At 42.0% G+C, this 25,964-nt stretch overlaps 1 protein-coding gene across 9 annotated transcripts in view; it reads left to right on the top strand.

Annotated features, from left to right (window-relative positions):
- Positions 1-25,964, top strand: part of ZNF521 (zinc finger protein 521) — a 277,389-nt gene that overhangs the window by 213,456 nt on the left and 37,969 nt on the right. For 6 of the 9 annotated variants that reach the window (XM_030552944.1, XM_030552943.1, XM_030552942.1 and 3 more), the window contains one exon: positions 21,833-21,898. The exons of 2 other annotated variants lie outside the window; for them this stretch is intronic. In XM_030552944.1, coding sequence (XP_030408804.1) covers positions 21,833-21,898 — 66 coding nt within the window. Of the gene's footprint in view, positions 1-21,832; positions 21,903-25,964 lie in introns of all 9 variants that reach the window. One more of the 9 variants, XM_030552941.1, reaches the window with a different exon arrangement.

The following is a 25,964-nucleotide window of genomic DNA, read 5'->3' as shown; positions in this document are numbered from 1 at the left end:
TGTGATCTTCAGGCAAGTCCCCAACATCTCTGGTCAAGAGTATCAAAAGCAGCTCTCAGAGCAACAAGAATCAGCATGGACATGTGATCCTCAATCACTGACAGCCGATCATCAGTATCCTACACCCCCAGAGCAGACTGTACTAAACCCAGACCTAAAACCAAACTGACCCCACCATCTTCTTGCTGATTTTTATCAGCCAGGAAGGGCTTGGATTTGAGTGTGAGATTATATCATATGCCTGACCACCACAGGCTGAAATTCAGACAGAAAAGACTTGTTCTGAGTGACTTAAATTTCCATATCCACAATGATTCTAATGAGTTGGCTTGGAACGTAGCTATCTCCTCACTAAAAGTAAATTCTGCCACCACAGAGACAGAAATCTCAGTCTGGATCTGACTGATCTTTATCCTCAAAGTAATTCCTCACAGTTAGAAACACCAAAAGCAAACAACCTGGATTAAGCAGGTTGTTAACCCCTTGTTTTCTTTGACTACAACTGCACAGTGACCGCAGAAAATTTCAAATGCTCTTTTTGTCTTAATCAGTATGTTTCAAAACGTAAGTCATTGATTTTTATACATCCTACTTTATCATTTCAATGTCATCTGAATATCAGAACAATGTAGAGAAAAAAGGTGTTCAGTCGCGACTGGACTATTATTATGTCAGTAGAGTGGTCTCATAGCTGCACAATATTCCTACTTAGAGCCCTCGGAAATCTAACCAGACCCATTTGCTTCTGAGGGCTGACCTTTAAAATAGATGCTGTCTCCTAGCAGAAAATGTGTATCCCAACCTGAAGACAAAGGAGGTAATGGCTGGTGCATAACAAAGGCACAATTCCCATTTTCTCTCCAATCCCACCACAAATACAAGATCAAGAGTATTGCCAACTATGTGAGTGGAACCACTCTGCACCTGGAGCGCGCACACAGTTCCAGTGATGGCTGCTACGAGTCTGTTCATGTGGAAATTGGACTCACTCAGAACAGTTAGTCTAGATGGCTTTAGCACTGCAGCAGGGTGACCTGTACACCAATATTGGTTCTCATCTTAGGATTCCTTTATTCAATGGACATTCTCTCTCTGATCCAGTTTGGAGGCTGAAGACCTCTGGCATTTAAGGCTAAATATAAACAGCATAGATTCACCATCATTTTGACCCTCTCATAGTTCAATCTGAACAGAGTACCCAGCTGCAGTCATTGCCAAAGGTAGCTCAGGTGGAGTCTGCTGGGAAAATGTAGTCTGTGCCATGGGCTCACATACCGCTAATTCCTGGTGGTTCTGTTGGGCAGGACTGGCTGATAGTGGCAGGTCAAATAAGGAGTCCCACCGACTGCTCAACATGGATAACTTTCTGCCGCCTGGCTGTGGAGAGTTTAAACCTGAGCTCTGTTAAATTCAGTGTTTCTGCTGAGTTGAACTTTCTTTGAGGGCTGTGATTGGAGAGGTAGCAGAACCCTAAACCAATAGGGGCTTTAAAGATTAGGGTCAGGACCTTGAATTGTATCAGGTAACAGATGGGGCACCAGCAGAGTATGCAGAGATAACAGTGACTTTGTATAATAATACCTTAAATGCAGAATAATGAAATATACTATTTAAAAAAAAAATTTGCTAAGGATTTCTTGTTGAATAAAACCAGGGATGGGAGAAGGCAGTGCAAGACAAATATGTTTTATATTTTTAAAACATCCACCGTAGTAGGAGTCTACCAGGCCCAGCGGATTGATAATAGGATATGGAGCCATTCACCTCAATGGTAACGTTTCAGATCTGACCTTACTTGGGACTGTTTAATGACAATTGGTGACCTGTGCATGAAGAATATCCAGTTCCTGGTGAATAGCATCCACATAACAAACCACCACCACAGTATTTACTAATAAGCATTTTTGCCAGCAGTTTCAGCAAAGCAGCCAAGGATTAAATTGGGGTAAAAACTGAACTATCCCCTTATCCACAGCACTGGCTTTTTTTCTTTTTTTTAATTTAGGCACATTAGCACAGTAGCAATGTAGAGAAACTCACACAACCATTTCCCACATATTGCCTCTTTTGAAACAGAGAACTCGAAGATTCTCAGTCCAGCATTTTTCACCAGCACAAATTCAGCATTTCAAAATAAAACAATGCAGATCTTAACAGTGGACAGTAGGGTCCATGAAGCTTATAGATTCAGTAAAGTAACGTCTATTTACACTCGGGTCCCATGGCAAAGGACACACATACTACTGTAAATGGAATACTCTCACACTCCATTTCTGTGCGTGTATGCGCATGTGTGCTTGTGTAATAAACATCTGTTGCCATGTCACATGATACCTCTGGGATTCCAAAGTGTTGGCTTTTTTTTTTTTTTTAAAGACCTATAGACTAAAACATATCTGGATTTTTTTGGACTTTTTATCATGTTTAAGGTATAAAATTGTTTATCAATAAAGATAATAGAAATTTGAATCCTGTCCTGTAGGCCGTAGTTCTGATTTGACACCAGCAATAAATTTTGCTAAGGTTCTCTACAACCTTATTTTGTTCAGTCCTTTTTATAATTAGCTGATCTTTGTGACCTGGAGATAGGAGGCAGAAAGGGAATTATGGCACGATGGGCATCTAGTGCCTATGTGGGGCAGCTGAGTATCTAGAAATACTTAGTCTCCAGTGTTTTTTTCTTTTTCTTTCTGTATTTGGAAGTCTGCAGTATTATATTGACCCTGACTCATGTGAGGGAGAAAAAAATGATATATTCTGTAGTTCCAGAACTTACATCTTTAAAACAGGGTTGAAGCATTGAAAAGAGACTGGCAGATGGGCTTAGTATTGTGGATATCTATATCCATTCTTGCCAAAGGGTAAATAAAGGGCATTCATTTATTAATCTGCTTCCAAATCCTTTCTTCAAAAAAAAAAATGAAGAGGTGGTTCTTTTTCTTTTCTGACCATTTCTAGTAGCGCCAAACATGAACAATTAAATTTAGGGCTTCCCTGTGGTCTGTGAATAACACTACATAGTGCTAACCATCAGGGCACAAAGACAGACAACAAAAGGGTTGTTTTATTTTCTGTTTACCCTTCAGGATACTGTTTACCTTATCACTGAAGGGGAAGTTATCATTTCATCCCTTTTGGAAATTGTACTGGCTTGATTCTGTACCTCCAGGTCTCGGACCAGCTAGTGATAAAGTGGGCATGTCAGCCTGGGGTGAGGAAAGTCCTACTGGGAGCTGTTGCACTCTCGCACTCGCTCTGACTCTCTCCGTCTCTTGCTCTTTCTCTGTCAAACCATTTTCTCTCTCTCTCTCTCTCTCTTTTCCCTCTTTTAACGGGAATGTGGTTTTTTTTCCCCTTCCCCCTCCCCTCTAAATTTACTTCACAGCAGATTGTCTTGTAGTAAATCACCAAAAACCCAAATAGCACTAAAGCATTCTGATACAACATTAGCATTTGCTTAACAAGCACAAGATAAACATTAAACAAAGAACTGCATTTCTTTATTAGAGGCTGCAAGATACATAATCCATGAGCACAAGAAACATGGGACCCAGTGGATATGCAGATGTGTGTTATTTCATTGGCGCTGGGCGGCCTTGTTAGAAAAGGTTTTCATCTGAAGGCTTGGGGGTGGATAGTTGACTGTCCCTGGTGGGTCTGTAACTAGATACAGAGACTGTTGCAAGCTAGGCTGGGCTCCCTGGTGGATGTGCTGATTGGACAGCCTGAGGAAAACTTGGGAAGCATCAGGAAGTGAACTCAATCACCTTGGGGATGATAGGGTAGAAACAGATGAAGGCATTTGACTTCTTTTGTAACTCCCACTAAGGACAGATTGCCAGTGCGTTCCAACCTCCATAACTGCAAATCAGGCCCTTTCCCCTATGCCGATTTCATTAGAATGGCCAGCATGGTGCAGAGTTTAAAAAAAAAAAAAGGTTAGACACAGTAATTTTACAGGCAGGCGGGTACAAAAAAAAAATCTGCATAATTAAGCAGTCAAGGCTGCTAATAGGGGAGTTTATATGCTCTGGGACCAGGCAAGGGCAGCACATATGGATATAGCACTGGATATTAAATCTACGGCATGCCGACTTACTTCAGGGCCCTTAGAGAAAAGTCTAATTATAGAGAGAGGAATTGTGTTTACTGGTCTGTCTTGGGCAAAGATGTTGAAAGAAGTGCAACCAAGTTTTGCAGTTAGACATGAACAGTCTGTTAATAGAGATATCAAGAATTTGTGCTTGTGATTGCTTCATATCTAATCCACAGGAAATCCCAGATTCTGAGGCTCCCTTTTCCCAGTTAACGTTGGGGGGGAGGGAAAGGAGAGGGGAGAGAGACATATACATATCCCGGATGCAGGATGTAAAATGTGTTCATTATTAAATTTCTGGAATTTAATCTGAATCAAGCTCTTTACCATCAATAAATTATATTTAGCAGTTTACCCTAGTTAAGCTACTTCTGTTTAAAAATGTCAGTGCTTCTGGGTATAAGCTCAGAGTCAGCATTTGAATATAAATGGGTAATATGGGTGGAAGTTGCAGCAGGCAGGACTGAGTAGTTAGAGAAAGGATATGTTTATGTAACAAGTCCTGACGTGGTGGACATTAACATTTCATAATGCAAATCAAAGGTATGGAGAAGACCCAAGGGCCCTCAGTCAAGGGCCCCTAGCAACTGTCTAGTATGTTCTGTGAGATGATTTCTTCAAATTAGAAAGACTTCGATTATAAAAAAAGGCTATAAAAGTAATTACCCTTTCTCCCTGCCCCCTCTTCCTGACCCCCCCCCCCCAGCAAGTAAAGGAGTCTGTCCATTTGCTGATGGGAGATGATCAGCAAGGTGTTATCATGAAACGCTGCCTTACGCGTATGACTGCTAGCAGAGGCCAGTGTTTAGTGCATATTTTGATTTTTCAGCTTCAGGCTTTTTTCCTTTTCGTGTTTGGATTTAAAATACTGGGCCATCTGGGTGAGCATTATTCTGAAATGCTGGTGAGCGATTGGTCAGTCAGAAACCGCTTTAAGGGCTGCAAGCTGCAAGGTTCTAAGCGCCTCCTGCTAGAGGCTGAGCTCCCCTCAGCTCCTATGAAGTCAATGGGATTTGAAGGCCCTCTGGAACGTATTTGATGGATCCCTAAGTTTTTGCTTCCTCTAGATATTTAAGGGGAGGAGTGAACTACACCAGTGTTTGAGGAACGTACAAGATTATTGTTGAGTATTATAATAGCACCATAGTAATTACACAAAACATAGGATAAGAAATGCTCTCTGCCCTCAAGTGCTTGCAAAGATGCTCTTAATCCTAATTTTAAGAAAGGATGACAAAAGGACTTAGGTGCCTAACTTCCACTTTAGGTGCCTAAATCACAGAATCAGACACCACTGGGATTCACAAAACCTTCACTCAGCTGCTGCCAAACCACATAGGTGCCTAAATGCACTGGATGCCTATATTTTTGCAGTAATATTTCCCTAGGTGCCTATGTTTCTGACTCTGGGAATGTGCTCAGCAGCTCCACAGTGAGAAAAGATTGGCATTTCTCCGCTAACTCACCTGTAGGGCCCCAGCCAGCCAGGGGCGGATCTGTGTTTTGCCTCCCCAAGCATGGCAGTCAGGCCGCCTTTGGCATAATTTCTGCGGCAGGTCTGCCGGTCCCATGGATTCGGCGGCGGTTCTGTGGGTGATCTGCCAGTCCTGTGCCTTTGGCGTACCCGCCGCCGAATTGCCGCCGAATCCATGGGACCAGCAGACCTCCTGCAGAAACAACACCAAAGGCTGCCTTGCTGCCGCCCTCACAGTGACGGGCAGGCCGCCCCCCGTGGCTTGCCACCCTAGGCACGCGCTTGCTGCGCTGGTGCCTGGAGCCGCCCCTGCATCCAGCAAGTGTGCTCAGAGCTCAACTACCAGATTGGGCCCCTCTAGGTGAATTTACACAAAACAGCCTGGGTGGGCAAGGGAAAATTGACAACTTCCCTAGTTCTTTTAGCCCAGTAGTTAGGGCACTCTCCTGGGATGTGGGAGACCCCTGGCTCAGGTTCCCCCCTTCACCAGATAGGAATAAGGGATTTGAACAGGAATCTACAAGACTGAAAGTTAGTGCTGTAATCCCTGGGCTATGGGTTATTCTGATGTGGGGCTCCTTCAGTCTTTCCCACTGAAGCTGTTCCAGTGTGAATAAGTAATTTAAAAGGAGCAGAGGGACTGTCTCCTGAGTCTCCCACCTGAGTGCTCCCTCTAACCACCACACTACAGAATCATTCTCATGTTTCCTTTCTCTCTGGCCCAATCATTCTTGCATTATTTATCCACAGTGGAACAGTCAGCAGCAGAGACTGAGGGAGCTGCACATCAGAATAACCCATAGCCCAATGGTTAAGATATTCACCTAAGAGGTGGCTGAGTCCTGTTCAGATCCATCTTCTCCCACTCTGGTGGGAGCAGGTGCTCAAATTTTGGGTTTCACACATCCCAGGTGAGCACTCTAACCAGTTGGCTAAAAGTTATGATTGAGCTCTGAGAATTCTAAGAATTCAGAGCTGGCAACATCAGCCACAACTAGCAGGCTAGTTAGGTAGAGCTAAATTCATAAACAAACATGAGCATGATGATGCTGAGTATCACCATGCCTAACTTTTAGGCACCTAGAAAATCACTGGGATCCACACAGCCTGGGTTATGTACCTAGACTCCCCATACAATTCATGGGGAGAGACAGGCACCTGAGAATGGGAGTCACAAAAGCCAGCATGCTAAGCTGGGCAGTGGGGAGGTGCCAAGCTGAGGCATGTGTGCCCCTAGTCTCTTGCTAAAACAGTGTAGGCGCCTAATGCCTAAGAAAAGTTTGCAGCTGAGAATCCCAAGCACAGGGAAGCATAGCCCTGAAGTCTGGACTTGGGCATCATCTCTGAGAGAGGGGCAGGGCTTAGCACACACCCCTCGGGAAGAGCAAACAGCATGTGGATGTATTTATTGCACAACTTGAAGAATGCAGGCTTTTGTAACCTTACAGAGCAACCTCGTACTTCTCTTCCCCACATCCCCAGATGAGCCATGGAGAGCAGTGCTAGCTCCACTTAAAAGCCCTCGTCTGGACTCTTAGCAGCTAGCAACAGCATCAAACTATTCTAGGGTAAGTAGAAAGTAGAGGGAGGAGGGATAAGAATTTTTAATCTCATTTTTCCCCTTTAAAGTGACATTATCAAGATCTAAAATAATATAGATTTAAAATGTTCTTGTCTTTATTGATAACACTAAAGCCTGGTATAATTTTTAAAATCTCATTTACGCTTTACCCTTTGTGCTATATATTTACCTTTTCATTTCACTCATCTTGGACATTCAAATTACACTGGTCAGTTTATTTTAGTAGATTGCCATTTTCACTCACTGATTCTTGCACTAGCACAATGATGTTTTGTTTGGGATTCTAAATGTTAAAAAAAACAAAACATAAAAGCGCAACAGGATGTCTTCACACACACGTACATCTCTACTATTTTTACTGCAGTTTAAAAGAGGTTTATGACAATATTTATTTCAATATCTTTTCATATATTTGGGACCGAACCTATCTTAATTTTTTGCAGGGTCCCTGTCACAATGATACTACACTTGATCTTAGCTCCGAGGAGCCGAGTACTAAGCATCATCGTTGTCTTTTCCAAGCCTTGCATTAGTGATAATAGCCAGCAGTGGCAAAAGATTCCAAAGCTGGCTTTAGACTCTAGCCTTTTACAGGCCAATTCCTTCAAACGCCATTGAATTCGATGGGTTTGTGCTGATTTACATTACATGAGGATCTGGATATTCATTCTGAAACAGTTTTGCAAGGAATGTGCTATCACAAAGTGACTTGTTCCTCTCTCTTTAAACTGCTACTGACCTCTGACCATCAATACATTCCCTCCACTCACTTCCTCCTAGTGCTTCATCGGCCACAGGAAATGGGATTGTTCACTGGGTGGGCTATGTAAGCCTGACACGCAAATGGCAGTTTCTCTCCCATCCATCACGCTAATCAATGGTATCCCTACAGCACCAATCACCATGATATCACCACTGTAAAAGATGCTATGGGAAATAATCCTTTTTGGAGATGATATAAAAGGATACATGTAGAATCCTGGGCCTCATTTTTATACCCACAGTGACCCTGGGGCATGGTTTATTGTGTACCCAGTCACACTTGCAATTATTTTGCTGGTATAAAAATGAAAGCAAGTTTTTTCAAAATCTAGCCCTTCCTCTTTTATTTGGAAGAAGTCATTTGGCAGCTTTGCATACCAACATCTCTTTGCCTTCTTCCATGCTGCACCCCATATGTGGGTCAGAGAAGGATCCCTGGATTCACGCAAAAGGCATTACTTTCTCCATTGTCAAATCCCTCCTGAAGACTCACTCCTGCCAGGATGCCTGTGGGAAACTTTCTGACTTAATGACAAGCTTGAGGAGGAATTTGGGAGTAGTTTCTGTATCCTTTAAAAATATATATTTGCATGACTATTTTGTTAACGTAAGTGTATGCATTTCATAACCCACCCTTTGTTCACTAGTCTCTTTATCTTTTGGTTGTGAGCTCCTCAAAGCAGGGATCATGTCGTCTTACCTGTTTAGAAATGGCCTAGCATATCATTGGCACTACCAGAAATAAATAAATAATAATTAGTTGATTGGTGCTGGGCTGTCAATATTCCTTCTCTGTTGTTTTTGACTCTTCTCTCTGTTAACCCACACATCCGAGCTATGTCCAGTTCCTGATGCTTTTTCCTCCTGACTATCTCCAGGATGTCTCCATTTCTTTCCGTATCCAAAACCAGATCTCATATCCAGGTCCATATTATATTCTGCCTTGACTACAGCAACGTCTTCCTCTTTAGCTTTACAAACACTCATGTTGCCCCCCCTTCAGTGAAAATAAGATGCAACTGCAGAACTCATCGTCCTGTGCATCAATTTGATCATGTTACTCCTCCATTGACTCCTCATCCACTTAAACACATGAAATTTAAGCCTCTGGTAATCACCTTCAAAGGTCTTAGTAACTGTGCCCCTCATGAAGACTTAGGACATGGCAAAGTAAGCACAATCAACAGGATCTGGGGCCCAAGCCTGCAGGTGCTAAAAACACCATCAGAGTTCTGAGCACCCATGATGCTGTTGCTCATAGAGAGTATTTGAAGAAAGAGGAAGCTTTGTATATCTTGAGAGTGCTCAGTACATTGCAGGGATTGAGACTTTTGTTTCTATTCATGTTCCATTGGCCATACCCATCTTTGCAACCCTTCTGTCACAGAGTGTAGGGGACACAAGGCCCTGCATGCCCAACTTCCTGCAATTCACCACGACTCTCAGCCAGCCAGTAATGCAGAAGGTTTATTTAGATGACAGGAACACAGTCCAAGACAGGTCTTGCAGGCACGGACAACAGGATCCTCCCCAATTAGGTCCATTTTGGGGTTGCAGGGGCACCACAGCCTCATTGGGGAATCAGAGCCCCGTTTGGGCTTCCCTCCATTCCCCAGCCACCTCCTGAAAACTCTCTCTCCCCTCCCAGAGTCTCCTCCCCCAGCCTTTGTTTAGCTTGCCAGGCAGAAGTGTCACCTGGCCTCTAACTCCCTCCTGGGTTCTCATGTTACATGATCAGGTATCTTCCCTCAAGTCCAGTTTCCCATCCCCCGATGCAGACCGTCCTCCCAGGCCAACACTCCCCGCTCGGCATTCAAAGACCACATTAAGAATAGTCCCAGTTCGTCACCCCTTCCAATCCCTGTTCAGCTTCCGAACTCACCTTCCCTGAGTTATCTTTTGTTAGTTGTGACCTTGTCCTTTTTTTTTCAAATGTTTTCCCAGAATCCTTTGTACCAGGTGAGCTGATGATTCATTGGAGGAAAGATGTATATCTTCATGGATTCCAAGGCCAGAAGGGATCAATGTGATTGTCTGGTCTGACCAGAATAACACACAGGCCATAGAACTTCCCCTAAATAATTTTTAGAGCATAGCTTTTAGTAACCCAGAGTTAGATTAGTTGCTTACTAGTTGTTTCAGTAAATAGTTTGTTTTAGGAGTTTAATAGGCTAATAATTAAATTGTTGTACAAGTGGGAGCCTTGATCATGGTTGTTTTCTGGAACCTGTCAGAAACCCCAAATCAATCCAATACTTGCGGTAAATAAAGACAATGTGGATTAAACCATATTGAAAACGCCAAACTGGGACTGTGTTAACTGTGGCTTGACTATCTCATTTACCAGTCGTAAAGATAATCCTAAAAACATACGGTATGCATCCGGTTCCTCCATTCAGTATTAAAGCCCAGACACGGAGCAGGTGAGTTTTACCTGCTTTTGTGACCCATTCTGTTTAAAAATAAATAAATAAATAAACCAGCAAGCGTACAGTAGATGCCTTTTACTGCCAAAGTGGAACTTCACAAGCCTACCAGGGGACCTTTTTGTAATGTGTGTAATGTGCTGCTACCGTGCTTTAGCAAGGAAAAATGTCACTGCTGGGCTTTATTTTTAACAGACTTTTTTAACATCAATTAATGCAAGCAAATGTAGTGGAGCAGATATAGCTTATTATTTATATTTGGGGGAAAGCAGTTAGGAGACTTGGGGGGAGGGGAAGAAAGAAGCATTGTTTTATTTTAAACTCCAGGCAACTAAACAAGATTGGGGGAGATTTTCAAAGGCACAAAAGGCAGTTAAGCATCTAACTCCCACTGAAAATCAGTGGGAGTTAGGCACCTAACTGCCTTTTGTATCTTTGAAAATCTCGCTCATGGTATAATTCCCCACTCTGAACCTTAGCGTCCAAAAGATGGGTTACCAGCATGAATTCCTCTAAGCTCAATTACCAGCTTAGTATTTGTAGCGCTGCCACCAACCAGGAATTCCAGTGCCTGGTACACTCTGGTCCCCCCAAAACCTTGCCCGGGGACCCCCAAGACCCAGACCCTCTGGATCTTAACACAAGGAAAGTAAACCCTTTCCCTCACCATTGCCTCTCCCAGGCTTCCCCTCCCTGGGTTACCCTGGAAGATCACTGTGATTCAAACTCCTTGAATCTTAAAACGGAGAGGAAAATTCACCTTCCCCCCCTCCTTCTCTCTCCCGCTCCCAGACTCTCCCTGAGAGAGAATGTAATCCTAACACAGAGAGAAAATTAACCTTTCTCCCACCCTTCCCTCCTTTCTCCCCACTAATTCCATGGTGGGTCCAGACCCAGTCCCCTGGGGTCTCACCAGAATAAAAAACAATCAGGTTCTTAAACAAGAAAAGCTTTTAATTAAAGAAAAAACAGTAAAAATTATCTTTGTAAATTTAAGATGGAATATGTTATAGGGTCTTCCAGCTATAGACACTGGGAATACCCTCCCAGCCGAAGTATACAAGTACCAAATTAAAATCCTTTCAGCAAAATAGAAATTTGAACTCCTTCCAGCCAAATACACACTTGCAAATAAAGAAAACAACCATAAGCCTAACTTGCCTTATCTACCTAGTACTCACTATTCTGGACATATAAGAGACTGTATCAGAGAGATTGGAGAGAAGCCTGGTTGCACGTCTGGTCCCTCTGAGCCCCCAGAGTGAACAACAACCAAAATCTAACAGCACAAACACAAACTTCCCTCCCTCAAGATTTGAAAATATCCTGTCCCCTGATTGGTCCTCTGGTCAGGTGACAGCCAGGCTCACTGATCTTGTTAACCCTTTACAGGCAAAAGAGATATGAAGTACTTCTGTTCTATTAACTCTTACTTATCTGTTTATGACAACTGTATATTTTTAAACATTGATTTCCTAAAGTGTGTACTGCAGGTTACATAACATGAAGGCCAAGATCGTCAGCTATCAACATGGCTCCACATTTAATGTGCTCCACACACACACGCACACGCAGTTGTAATTATATTATATTATCTTGTAGCACTGATTAATTTTGTTCTGGGGAAGGGGTCTTTGCAAATCTTGATAGTGCAACTGGGTCCCTTTAATACGAGCTTTTCATGAAAATAAAGGTAAAAGTTAACTCTGCAGCTACTTGACTTGCCCTGCTGCATGGAAGTTTTGATGTAGGCAAAGAACAGCATGTGATCTGGGGTAACATACTGTATATGATGTAATATCTTACCTTCACAGTGAGCAATGGACAAAATGATAACTTTAACTATAATTTTCATGCTTTTACTGGGGCTGTCAAGCGAATAAAAAAATTAGTCATGATTAATCACACTTGTAATAATAGAATACCATTTATTTAAATATTTTGGGATGTCTTCTACATTTTCAAATATATTGATTTCAATTACAACACAGAATACAAAGTGTACAGCGCTCGCTTTATATTTATTTTTATTACAAATATTTGCACTATAAAAAACAAAAACAGTATTTTCAATTCACCTAATATAAGTACTGTAGTGAAATCTCTTTATCATGAAAGTTGAACTTACAAATGTCGAATTATGTACAAAAAAAACCTGCATTTAAAAGTAAAACAGTGTAAAACTTCAGAGCCTACAAGTCCACTCAGTCCTACTTCAGCCAATCTCTCAGACAAACAAGTTTGGTTACATTTACAGGAGGTAATGCTGCCCACTTCTCGTTTACAATGTCACTTGAAGGTGAGAACAGGCATTCACATGGCATTGTTGTAACCTGCATTGCAAGATATTTATGAGTCAGATGCACTAAAGATTCATATGTCCCTTCATGCTTCATCCACCATTCCAGACGATATGATTCCATGCTGATGATGGGTTCTGCTCGATAACAGTCTAAACAGGAGCAGACCGCTGTATGTTCATTTTCATAATCTGAGTCAGATGCCACCAGCAGAAGATTGGTTTTCTTTTTTGGTGCTTCGGGTTCTGTAGTTTCCACATCTGAGTGTTGCTCTTTTAAGACTTCTGAAAGCATGCTCCACACCTCTTCCCTCTCAGAGTTTGGACGGCTCTTCAGATTCTTAAAGCTTGGGTTGAGTGCTGTAGCTATTTTTAGAAATCTCACATTGGTACCTTCTTTGCATTTTGTCAAATCTGCAGTGACAGTGTTCGTAAATCAAACAACATGTGCTGGGTCATCATCCAAGACTGCTATAACACGAAATATATGGCAGAATGCGGGTAAAACATTAGCAGGGGACATATAATTCTCCCTCGAGTTCAGTCACAAATTTAATTAACACGTGTTTTAACAAACATCATCAGCATGGAAGCTTGTGTTCCGGAATGGTGGCTGAAGCATGAAGGGGCATACGAATACTTAGCATATCTGGCATGTAAATACCTTGCATCACCATCTACAAATGTGCCCTGCAAATGCCTGTTCTCATTTTCAGGTGACATTGTAAATAAGAAGCAGGCAGCAGTATCCTGTAAATGTAAACAAACTTGTCTGTCTTGGTGATTGGCTGAACAAGAAGTAAGACTGAGTGGACTTCTAAGCCCTAAAAGTTTTGCATTGTTTTGTTTTTGAGTGCAGTTTTGTAACAAAAAATCTACATTTGTAAGTTACACTTTCACAATAGAAATTGCGCTACAGTACTTGTATGAGGTGAATTGAAAAATACTATTTCTTTGTTTATCATTTTACAGTGTAAATATTTGTAATAAAAATAATATAAAGTGAGCACTGTACACTTTGTATTCTGTGTTGTAATAGAAATCAATATATTTGAAAATGTAGAAAAGCATCCTAAAATATTTAATAAATTTCAATTAGTAGTCTATTGTTTAAAAGTGTGATTAATTGCGATTATTTTTTTTAATCGTATGAGTTAACTGCGATTAATCGACAGCCCTAGCTTTTACCAATTTTAAGTCAGAGCTTCAGTATAGTTTCCTTATTTTTCTAGCAATACTGGTGTTGTAGGATGCATAGACAGATTCTGGCTGCTATAGCTCACTCTCAGACTTTTTTCTTTCATGTGTACATATGACTCTTGTTCAGTTGTGTATATTTCATGACTGGGAGAAGACCGGTGTTTGTGGGAAGATACCCAGTCCAGATCTCTGGTGTTCAACCCTCACTGGTGTTCTGTCTCTGTCTCTCTAAAAGGTGTTTGTGGTCTGTTACATGTTGGCACTGAATGCTGCGTTTTCGTGGTTAGTTGGAGTGTTGGGGCCAGTACATTTTTCTTCCATACAATACAACCTCGGAGTTACAAACACCTCAAGAATGAAAGTGTTCATAACTCGAAAATGTTTATAACTCTGAACAAAACATTATGAGAGGGATAGCCATGTTAGTCTGTATCCACAAAAACAACGAGGAGTCTGGTGGCACCTTAAAGACTAAACAGATTTGCTTTCATGGGTAAAAAATCCACTTTTTCAGATATCTGCATCAGAAGAAGTGGGTTTTTTACCCACGAAAGCTTATGCCCAAATAAATCTGTTAGTCTTTAAGGTGCCACCAGACTCCTCGTTGTTTTTGCAAAACGTTATGGTTGCTCTTTCAAAAGTTTACAGCTGAACATTGACTTAATACAGTTTTGAAACTTTACTATACAGAAGAAAAATGCTGCTTTCCCTTTATTTTTTAGTAATTTACATTTAACACAGTACTGTATTGTATTTGCTTTTTTGTTTTTTGCACTGCTGCTGCTGATGGTGTACTTCTGTTTCCAAATGAGGTGTGTGTTTGACTGGTCAGTTCGGAACTCTGAGGTTCTACTGTAGTACTTTCCTTTTATTTTAAGGTTTGGCACTTCATTTTCTCCTCCTTTACATAACATAATTGCAGCAACAAAACCTTTTCTATTTTATTTATAACAAATATTACAGGGTTAACATCAGTATCATATAGAACTAACTCTTTTCGTCATAGAAGCATTAGACAAAGCTAGGGTGACCAGCTGTTCCTATTTTATATCAGGGACAGTCCTCATTTGGAGGTCTTTTTATTACCTCCACCCCCATCCTGATTTTTCACACTTTATCTGGTCACCCTCGATAAAGCCTGCGGATTCTGACAGTTTTAATTAATAAGTAGGGTAGCAAATGATGTTGGCCTCTTACTCTCTTTACCATCTTTTGTTTTTATTTCTGAAATGCCCCTGTTTTTCAGTCCTCCTCCTTGATCTCACTTCTGTTGTTCAAACATGCGTTGTGTTAAAGCCTTCTGCTCTCCTCTAGGTTTAACAAACTGAAAGTTGTGGCTTGTATGAGGTGAAGGAGACAAGTAAAGAGGTTTGGAGATGAGTTCTAGATACTTTACATTTAAGGTACCTGTTTTCCCCCCTTTGTTGTAGAGAGACTGACAAGTAAGCATAACACGACTTGCACTGTCACAAAGTACGTAAACTTGCAGACTTTCAGGTTTTCTGATGGAGAGTCTGTGGGTACGTCTACACTACGGGATTATTCCGATTTTACATAAACCGATTTTGTAAAACAGATTGTATAAAGTCGAGTGCACGCGGCCACACTAAGCGCATTAATTTGGTGATGTGCGTCCATGGTCTGAGGCTAGCGTCGATTTCTGGAGCGTTGCACTGTGGGTAGCTATTCCATAGCTATCCCATAGTTCCCGCAGTCTCCCCGCCCCTTGGAATTCTGGGTTGAGATCCCAGTGCCTGATGGGGCAAAAATCATTGTCGCGGGTGGTTCTGGGTAAATGTCGTCACTTATTCCTTCCTCCGTGAAAGCAATGGCAGACAATCATTTCGCGCCCTTTTTCCCTGGATTGCCCTGGCAGACGCCATAGCACAGCAACCATGGAGCCCGTTCAGCTTTTGTTTTTTTTTACTGTCACCGTATGTCTACCTGATGCTGCTGACAGAGGCGATACTGCAGCGCTACACAGCAGCATTCACTTGCTTTTGCATGATAGCAGAGACGGTTATCAGTCGTTCTGTACCGTCTGCTGCCATTGTAAATTGGCAATGAGATGACGGTTATCTGTCGTTCTGTACTGTCTGCTGCTATCATGGGTGCCCCTGGCTGAGGTCAGCCAGGGGCGCAAAGGCAAAAATGAGAATGACTCCCCGAGTCAATGCCTCCTTTATGTATCTAAAAATAGAGTCAGTCCTGCCTAGAATATGGGGCAAGTGTACTAGAGAACCAGTGTATCAGAGAGCCCAGCTGCTCCGTGTCAGATCCCGCAGAAATGACGAGCTGCATGCCATTCACGGGGGTTGCCCCTGCAACAACCCCACCCGTTGCTTCCCTCCTCCCCAACCTTCCTGGGCACCGTGGCAGTGTCCCCCCCCCATTTGTGTCATGAAGTTATAAAGAATGCAGGAATAAGAAACAGTGACTGGTTAGTGAGATAAAATGAGGGGGAGGCAGCCTCCCGCTGTTATGACAGTCCAGGCAGAACATTAAGTGGTGTGGAGGAGAGGAGCCCAGCATCCCGCTGCTATGATAGTCCAGGCAGTACAGAATCTTTTCTCTACACAGGAAAGGGAGGGGGCTGATGGAGCTCAGCCCCCAGTTGCTATGATGAGGACAGTTACCAGCTGTTCTGTACCATGTACTGGGAATGACCGGGAATCATTCCTATTTTTACCCAGGTGCCCCCAGCCAGCCTCACCGGAGGCCAGCCAGGAGCTCACGGGCTGATGACAAGGACAGCTAGCTGTCCTACTGCGCCATCTGTCACCAGGCAGGGGAGAGGAGCGGATACTGCTCTTCACTGCCACAGCATCGCGTCTACCGGCAGCATTCAGTAGACATAGGGTGACACTGAAAGAAGTCAAGAAACAATTTCTTTCCCTTTTCTTTCATGTAGGGGGAGGGAGTAAATTGTTGAGCTATACCCTGAACCACACCGGACAATGTGTTTGGACCTACAGGCATTGGGAGCTCAGCCAAGAATGTAAATATTTTTCGGAGACTGCTGTGGACTGTGGGATAGCTGGAGTACCCCCTCCCTCCCTCCATGAGCGTCCATTTGATTCTTTGGCTATCCGTTATGCTTGTCACGCAGCACTGTGTAGCCTGGAGATTTTTTTCAAACGCTTTGGCATTTCATCTTCTGTAATGGAGCTCTCATAGAACAGATTTGTTTCCCCATACAGCGATCAGATCCAGTATCTCCCGTATGGTCCATGCTGGAGCTCTTTTTGGATTTGGGACTGCATTGCCACCCGTGCTGATCAGAGCTCCACGCTGGGCAAACAGGAAATGAAAATCAAAAGTTCGCGAGGCTTTTCCTGTTTACCTGGCCACTGCATCCGAGTTCAGATTGCTGTCCAGAGCGGTCACAGTGGTGCACTGTGGGATACTGCCCGGAGGCCAATACCATCGATTTGCAGCCACACTAACCCTAATCCGATATGGTAATACCAATTTTAGCGCTACTCCTCTCGTTGAGGAGGAATACAGAAACCAGTTTAAAGAGCCCTTTATATCGATGTAAAGGGCCTCGTAGTGTGGACGGGTACAGCGTTAAATCGGTTTAACGCTGCTAAAATCGGTTTAAACACATAGTGTAGACCAGGCCTTAGGTGGTTTTAAACATAGTCAGGGATTTGTAGCTGATGGCCCTAAGGCTTTCAGAGAGAAAAAGATCACAGTAGTTAAATATATATGTTGCTAAAAAGTATACCGTATTTAAATTTTTAAATAGTAGCTTGAATGAACTTGTGCAGGTCTTAAACAAATAAAGTAAAGAAATTAAAAATGTATTATGCGCAAAACATTTTTATAATTCTGCATTATCGCCTTAGAAATACTTTTATCAGGATATTTTTGTTTGGTTTGGTTTTACTGTGTTTTGGTTCTTTGCAGATGGAAACATCAGGAATTTCTGTGTAAGAAGGATGACTATATTTAATTCTTGGCTTCTGATTCTTGATTAAATTAGTACAAATCCTCACTTGTCTCTCTGCACTGTCTTACACTTACACTTCAGCAGCATTATTTCTCGCTGACTAAAATCTATCAAGAATCCATCATTTCCTCTTTCCATCCACTAAGTTTTGATGATTTGGTGCAAAGGTGTACTTACCGTAACACTGTTACGATAACTAGTACATTTGTGTTTCTGTTATGATGGGAGTACTGTTGTAGTGAGACTCATCCACTGTTGTTGCTTCTTCTCAGCAGTGTTAATTATACTTTAGGCTCATGTAGGGTGCATATGGAAACACAAAAATAAGTGATCAGGGACTAGAACAGTTTTGCTTTCATTTGTTGTGACAATGGCACATCTACTATGCAACACACACACAGAGGCTAACGTACCTTATCTGTAATGAGGTCATGTCCCATGATGTGTATTAAACACCACTAACTAGTCCCCTGCTTATCCAAAACCTCATTTATCTGAATTAATTTTGTGTCCCCCATTTCATTCAGCTAAACAAGGTTTCACAGTGTTTCCAACTCACGGTTTTATCATGAGTCTCATGATATGTAGTGTTTTGCTTAAAGCCTAGTCCCTGGAGTCATATGAATACATGAGAATCTCAGCTTTCATTTAGGAAAAAAAAAAAAAAAAGAGAGGGGACAAATTTCTAGTCCTTACGGTTACAGAGAAATGGTGGAAAATCTGAGACTTAAAAATGCCAAATCCAAAAGGCAAAGAATCAACGTGATTTATTGTTCTTTAATCTTATGATTTTTAAGCCAATCTCATGATTTTGGTTGCCCGACTCATGATTTTTGAGTGTTTGGCGTTGGCAGTACTATAATGTGCATTTTCATGTGTGTATCCGACTACTATGAATAGTCTGTCAGACTACTATGGGGCAGTATAGGGTTTTTGTAGCGAGGATCTCCATTTTTCCCCCAGTGTACATGAGAGAGTGGAGAAGCACCCATTTCTCCCCAGCCCCTTGTTATGCCTATAGATAGTTTAGTGGAGACTATGTATTGATTCCAGCCTCCAACTTCTGGAGTGCTGAATCACAGTAGTTGTGCAGTGGATTAATGGCATTTGATATAGTTTATCTGATTCTTCCCCCCACTATTGCTAATGAATGCCAACTGCCTAGTTTAAAAGAAAGCTAAATCCTATTTTGGCCAAGGCAGCTATGGAGAGCACAGATGCTGCCCACTGTGTCCTCTGCAAAAGGACTTCTGCCAACCGAGGAATGATTTCTCATGGCAAGACAAGAGGAAGTGCTGTGCAGTGCACTTTGCTGCTCTCCTGATCAGAAGCAAAGTACAATCCTACCTGCTGCCAGTTAGCACTTGCTGCTGAGTACAGCATACTCACTAGCTGGCCGGGGAGTTAGCTGCCCACCGGGGAATGTGGTGCATGGGCCAATGAATTAGCTGTCTGTCCTTCCTAGTACTACTCATTATTGCTGTGGAGAGACCGTGTCCTGCTGCTTGCATGGGGAAGAAGAGGTTTCCAAACAGTGTCTTCACCCTGTTGTGCAGCAGAAGGTGGAATTTAGTTCCTATACACCAATGCTTTGGGCTGTTCCCTAAACAGTGGTTGGCAGGCCAAACAAAAGCATTGTGGTGCCATGCATTGTGGTGCCATGCAGAATTCTCAAGTTTGGGAGCAGCTTTGGCACTTCCACTCCAGCCATCTAGTGTTTGGCCTGGTGAGGGTGGGAGCATAAGCTAACTGCATGGCTCTACGAGCATCACCTGCTAGATGATTGCATAGCATTAACAGGGGGCTGCAAGGAGCTGCGATGGCAGCAGCATCTGAAAAGGAAGGTGGGTGGGTATTATTTTTCAGTGATATGGCCGTATGTCTGGGAGATGTCCCTGAAGGCCAGTGCAGAGAGGGAAAGGGGCATGGTTCCACCCTGAATAAAAGCCCCATGTCTTTTTACCCCACAAGCGGTTTAGATTCCTCTTTGCTGGTTTTTCACCCCTTCTCCTTATTTAAATTAACCTAATAAAACTCGGTGGACCTTTTTGAAAATATTTGAGCCAACAAATGCAGTCTTGTAAGTTATTTATTAGAGTATTTCTCAGTAAAAGTTTGATGCCATATAGTGGTCAGCAAACTCTCTCTTGCTGTTACAGTCATGTTTCTCATATCACATTTCAAATTTCCTCAGAGCATTAGAAGTGTTATTTGGTTTTGGCGTGATGTTAATCACCTCATAGTAGTTTAATGCCAGGCTACATTTTTCTCTGGCTCTACAAGTTTTACCCATAAGAGAGGATGTACATTGGCCTCAAAGACTGTACATTTATTTTTCTCATAACTGTGATGTATTTTTGTCCTTTGCTAATATATTTTGATGCCTTATAGTTGTAACCTGCTGTTCTCTTTAATTGCTTATTGTTATTAATTATGTAGCGGTAACGTTGTCGGCTGCTTGAGCCATTTGGCTGTAAAAAAAATGCATTTATCATTATTGCCATTGGAGCTGCAGTAAATTGCTAGAGTTCTGTCTGGAGATGAATGCTTTTGAGCGTTTCTCCAATAAAATTTGAATGTGGATCAAATCAAGATTTTCTTATGCATCCTCCCTTCCTTTCCCCCCCAACCCGAGGGCTTCTCTGCCCTGTCCCCACTTCTCTTCTCTTCTTTTCTTTCTTCTCCACCTCTTCTCATCCTTGAGCTTTTCTTGTCACATCTACTCTTCCTCCCTGTGGCCCCATTTTCCTTCTTCTCTATTGACTTTCCTTCTACTACACCCCACCCCCTTACAGTGGCACATTGTTTTTTCCACTTACCTTTTCCCTGCCTCCTCTTGTCTACAGTATTTCCTTCCCCTTCCCTAACCTTTACCTGCCTTTTCTACTACATAAGAAAAAGTGAATCAGCTCTTCTTCTTGTATGTCTTTTCGAGACACTGGGAAACTCTTCAATGCAGGGAACTCTTCAGTTTGTTTGGGGACAATTCTGCTCACCAGTGTAAATCCATGTAACCAATAGAGTAACATAGAGTTACAGCAAAGTAAGTGAGAACAGACTCTAGCCCTTTTTGTCAGGGGAGCCTAAAGCTGCCTACGTTACTATATAATGAGATCAAATACAGAAATATGTGCAAGTTAAATGAAGCTGAAATTGAGCTTCCTCATATTTTCCTAAACAGAAAAATAGCAAATTAGACTCAAAAAATACAAAGGTTACACCTCATTAAGTGGAGCTAAATAACTTTAATAATATTCTAAACAAGAAAAATTCTTCAAACTGGTTCAGTTGGGCTAGGAGAAAAGTGTCTAGTTGAAAAGCCCCATTCCAGTGTAAATTAAGCACAGCTCTTAGGGCCTCAAGTTCCCATTCCATGCTTTTTTTCTCCATTTTTGGAGGGGTAAGGGAGGACAGAAGGTTGATACATCCCTAATTGAGCGAAGTTCTAAATCAATATTCCAGCTACTGCTGTTCACTTCTTCAAAAGGTCCTCTACATGTGTAACAAGAAGTCAGTAAGCAACAGTTCTCATAGTGCATTCAGCTTTGAAAAAAAATTGTAAACAGTGCCTAGCTTTTCATATAATTAAATAGAAGGAAGTGTAATACTTTTCATTCTAAGTATCCATAATGTTCAGAAATGCAAAGAAGTCCTGTTCTAGTCTATTTCTCTCTCTCTCTCTCTCTCTCTCTCTCTCTCTCTCTCTAAGAGGAAGCAGGTCATTCTTTGCATCTTGGATAAACAGCTTTTCAGCATTTAGAGATTTTCTCCTTCAGATAACTAGTGGCTTTGTGCCAAAAAAAGGAAGGCTCTGACCTTGCTATACACTCAGAACAAAAAATACCTGATGAGAGTTGTGTACGGTACATAGCTCATGCTGCTGGTCCACTGCTATGTGGAATTAATATTGACTATTCGACTGTCTCAGTGCTAGAAGATGTTTTCCCTGTAGACTTAACTTTACAACAGGTTGCATTTAGTTTATGCTGCATGAAATATCCTCTTTCAATTTTACCAATTTGTGTTTTTTTTGTGCAGTACTCGAAGGTAGATATACCTGTACTTCCACCAGTTCCAGAAGTCCCAGACGGGTGGGCATTACTAGTAGGTATTTAACATCAAACAACAGAGAAAGCTACCTCTCCAAGCAGAAAGCATGAACAACAACAAAAAATTACAGTCAACACAGCAAGAAAAAAAAATCACATTTAAAATGAATGCACAATACTAAAACCCAAAAGTTTTTGACTTATATTACTGTTTTTAATTCTTCTGAATACAAATGTGACTTTTTTATTATTTTTTTCCCCATGGTTTGATTAAATTGTTAATAAGTATTTTGTCCAGCCAGTCTCTGAACAGTTCGAGTTATAATTTTATTTTACTAAAGAAAGGTTGGTACAAGAAACATTCTTTTCAGGGAGAAACATGGCCTCAGCACAGGATTGAGAGCAAGGAATTGCAAAATTCTACTCTTGACTGAAACTGATTGTGTTGTGGCCTTGTACAAATTATCTAGGGCTTGATCCTTCTCCAGCTAAATTTAGTGAGAGGTTTTCTATTGTCGTCAATGGAAGAAGGATCGGTCACTTAACATGCCTCAGTTAAAAAGGCCTGACCTCACAAATTTCTGAGTTATCTACTCACGTGAACAGATTCACGTAAGCCAGGAGGACTGCTCATCTGAGTTAGTTACTCAGATGTGCAGGCATTTGCCAGATCAGTCTCTTTAAGTCTTTGGTTTATGCTCATAGAGCATTTTGAAGAAGTAGTATTAAGCTAGAAGTATGTTTGAATGATTCATACTGCTACAAATAACTCATAAACTCCAGCTTTTTCTTAATGGTGCTTTTAATTTCTTCTAATAGCAAGAAGAAAACATTCTGAAAAGTATTTGCAGAATATGCCATGTCACAGGAGGCTGCATAGCAATGACATTGTGTAACCTTGTGATGTATACGTGCTATGTGATGCAACACAGATTTTAAAAAAAAAAAAAACAGAACTAAATACCTTGTTCTGGTGCAGTTACAGGCAAGAAGTAACAAATTGTGTCCCATAACATGGTGACTAACTTCGTTGCTGAATTCTTGAACTCTCTCCTAGTAGCCAGATGCCTGGAAAGGGCATTTGCTACATGGAAATCTCTCTTATTTGAGATGAAAATATGACAGTTATTAAGAAGTTAGGATTATTAGATATAGAATTAATCCTTTTTTATTTTATCCAACCTGACTGGTTAGGCATTTTGGGGTTTAATCAGTGTACAATGCTAAAGGCACTTGTAGTAAGAAGAATTCACTTACATGCAACCAAAGTGAGTGCAACCAGGCAAAAAAAGTGAACAGTTGGTGAAGTGAAATGCATCCCTTGCTTCAGACTGAAATACAGTGGAGTGAGAGATGCAGCAGACTGGCTTTCCCTTAAGCAGAGTTCATTTCAAAATCTGGCCCTGGAGAGGTGAACTTTTTGCTTTAATTGAGGAGGTGGATTCTAGTGCTTGTTGCTCCATCAATCAGCACCCTTCTCCTGGTAGCTGTTCCTCAAAGGGGCATTAGCAATACTCTGCAAAAAGCTGCAGTGTTCCTTAGTCATAAAATAGACCATAGTGCACAATGCCTCTGGGAGCACTATTGGAGCTGCAGCCTGCGTGTCCCAGCACCACCATTTCACAGGGCCCAATACACATGTTCTCTCCTCTCCAGTACTGGTACAGTTCCAGTGGCCAACATATATAGGAGGGGGAAGAGACATAGCCATGCCTTGCCCAGCCTTTCTTTGCCCCATTTGGGAAGGCTAAATTGCCTGTGAGACTCATGGATGACAGGAGTAGGATTTTGCATGGCTGCTAAGCATGGGCATAAGCAGGGCAGGCTCTAGCCATTTCGCTGCCCCAAGCACGGCAGCATGCCGCGGGGGGCGCTCTGCTGCTTGCCGGTCCTGCGGTTTCAGTGGACCTCCCGCAGGCGTGCCTGCGGATGCTTCACCGGAGCCGCGGGACCAGCAGACCCTCTGCAGGAATGCCTGCAGGAGGTCCACCGGAGCCGCGGGACCAATGGACCCTCCACAGGCACGCCTGCAGGAGGTCCACCAGAGCCGCCTGCCGCCCTCCCGGCAGCCAGCAGAGCACCCCCTGTGGCATGCCGCCCCAAGCACGTGCTTGGCGCGCTGGAGCCTGGAGCCGGCCCTGGGCATAAGATGGGGAAGGCTCCTTACAGCTTTGCCCTAACTCCATTCCGTGTACCTACTCATAGGTAGGCACAATCTTGCCCTAAATGTCCTTTTCTTTTTAATTTGAAAAAGGAGGAGGAAGTGTCACCCAAGATGGAACCAGGCATGCCAGGTTTCCACACTGAGCAAACTTTTTATGATCGACTCATTTAGAATTAGATTGAGAATAAATGCCAATGCTGACACAGCCCTAACCTCAGTGATGTTAATGCATGGCACTATTATATTATGATGAAAAAAGGAGTGAGGAGGGCATGAAGTCCTTTCTCCCCCCCTTCTCCCAATCCACTCCCCCACCCCAATGTGAGCAAAGTGGTCAGCTTTCCTGAATATGACAGGACACTCCTGATTGTAATTCTGTTGCCCACTCAGACTCTATGCTCCTAGCCTAGCAGAACGGGATGGGACTTCATTTAGACTTTTTTCAGTGCTAGTTCTTTCAGTGCTGTAAACATTTCCTTTCAGCAAATTCCAGCTGTATCCTTTGGCTTTAGTACATCTATTTCTTTATCACTTTACTCCTGTGCTTTTCAGAATTAACACCTTGGTGGATTGTGGTTTTTATCTTGGGGCGGGTGGCGTGATAATGTTTGAGAAATTAAAAATGACAGAAGCTCTGTTTCAATCAGGGAGAAATGATAAACATGATGCTAGAACTGGTCAGGCAATGTTCAGTTCAGCATCAAGTTTTTATAGAGTAATTGTGTCCTCTTTAACCAGGTGGAGAAAAGGCCTACCTGATATTCAAACACTAGAAGTTCTTTTTTATAGCAGGGGCTTAAGAATTACAATTACTAGGTGGGTTTGAAATAACAATGAAATTATTTGTAACAAAATTAAGACATGTTTGTATTTGTGTAGCAGTTGTGAACTCTGCACATTGTCATTAAAAAAGAAGCATCAGTGACACAAATATGTAAACTCAGAAACAATTGGGTCAACATATGCATTGCAAATTACGATGCGGTACTGCTTATTTTTTCTACTCTGGTTTTTAGTGCAAGCTGTTGTAGCCAAGGGGTTAGCTTCGTCATGTGTGCCATTTCTTCGTTACTCCTTAGACCACTGGCTTATAAATGTATGCTGTGAAATTAACTCAGGGAAGAGGAGAAGCAAAGTGAAGGGGAAGGTTTAGGGCATAATTTGCTTGGTTAAAAAAGAAAGCACACTGTTAGCTGTACACACTTTTGAGCTGGAAAATTACAGGAACTTCACGCCATTTGGTTCCTGTGTTTTATGCAGAGGGCAGAGTTTTCTCCTATTCTGATCAGGAGCTTTACCAGGAGGAGTTTATATCTTTGGACCTTAGCTGATGGATTGTCAATGTAAGAGGCTGAAGGACCCTTCTGGACAGCCTGGAAGGTGAATGAGAGAGAGTCCTACTTATAAACTGATACAAACTGGTTTTCAGTGATGGCTGTAGTGTTGATTGAACAATATAAGGGGGCCCCCAGTGGTTACCAGTTTCACAACTGCATGTGAGTCAACCACCGAACAATTTGCTTGTAGCCACACTAGATTTTTGTTTTTATTGACAAGAAAGAAGCATAAACTTGGGACACATACAGGCTGCTTCCCTTGTTTAAAGTTTATATTGAAATGTCACTATCTTCAGAGAAATAACAAGTTCTGTGTTGGAGTTCAGAATTTTGGTGGGGTCTGAACAACCAGAAAGATACAACTTTGTCTCTGGAATAAAAGTAACAAATTAGCAGATGTAGCTATTGAATGGTAAGAGAGAGGATTTTTAGCATATAGCCTACAGCTTTGAATGTGAGTGTATGTTCAGCTTCAAGATGGATTTTGTTGTTCGTTTTTATAGCTGGTTATCAAGTTAGCTGCTTAAGGTAATGGGCTGCACCTCAATTACAATCTGCCTACATCCATTGAAACATTTAATATTTGTGTAAATATTAAATATTTATATGAATATTATACA

The sequence above is a fragment of the Gopherus evgoodei genome, chromosome 2 (genome assembly GCF_007399415.2).
Source record: "Gopherus evgoodei ecotype Sinaloan lineage chromosome 2, rGopEvg1_v1.p, whole genome shotgun sequence".
NCBI classification, from domain to species: Eukaryota; Metazoa; Chordata; order Testudines; family Testudinidae; genus Gopherus; species Gopherus evgoodei.
The sequence above is the reverse complement of the archived record's forward strand: the minus strand, read 5'-3'. Positions and strand labels throughout refer to the sequence as shown.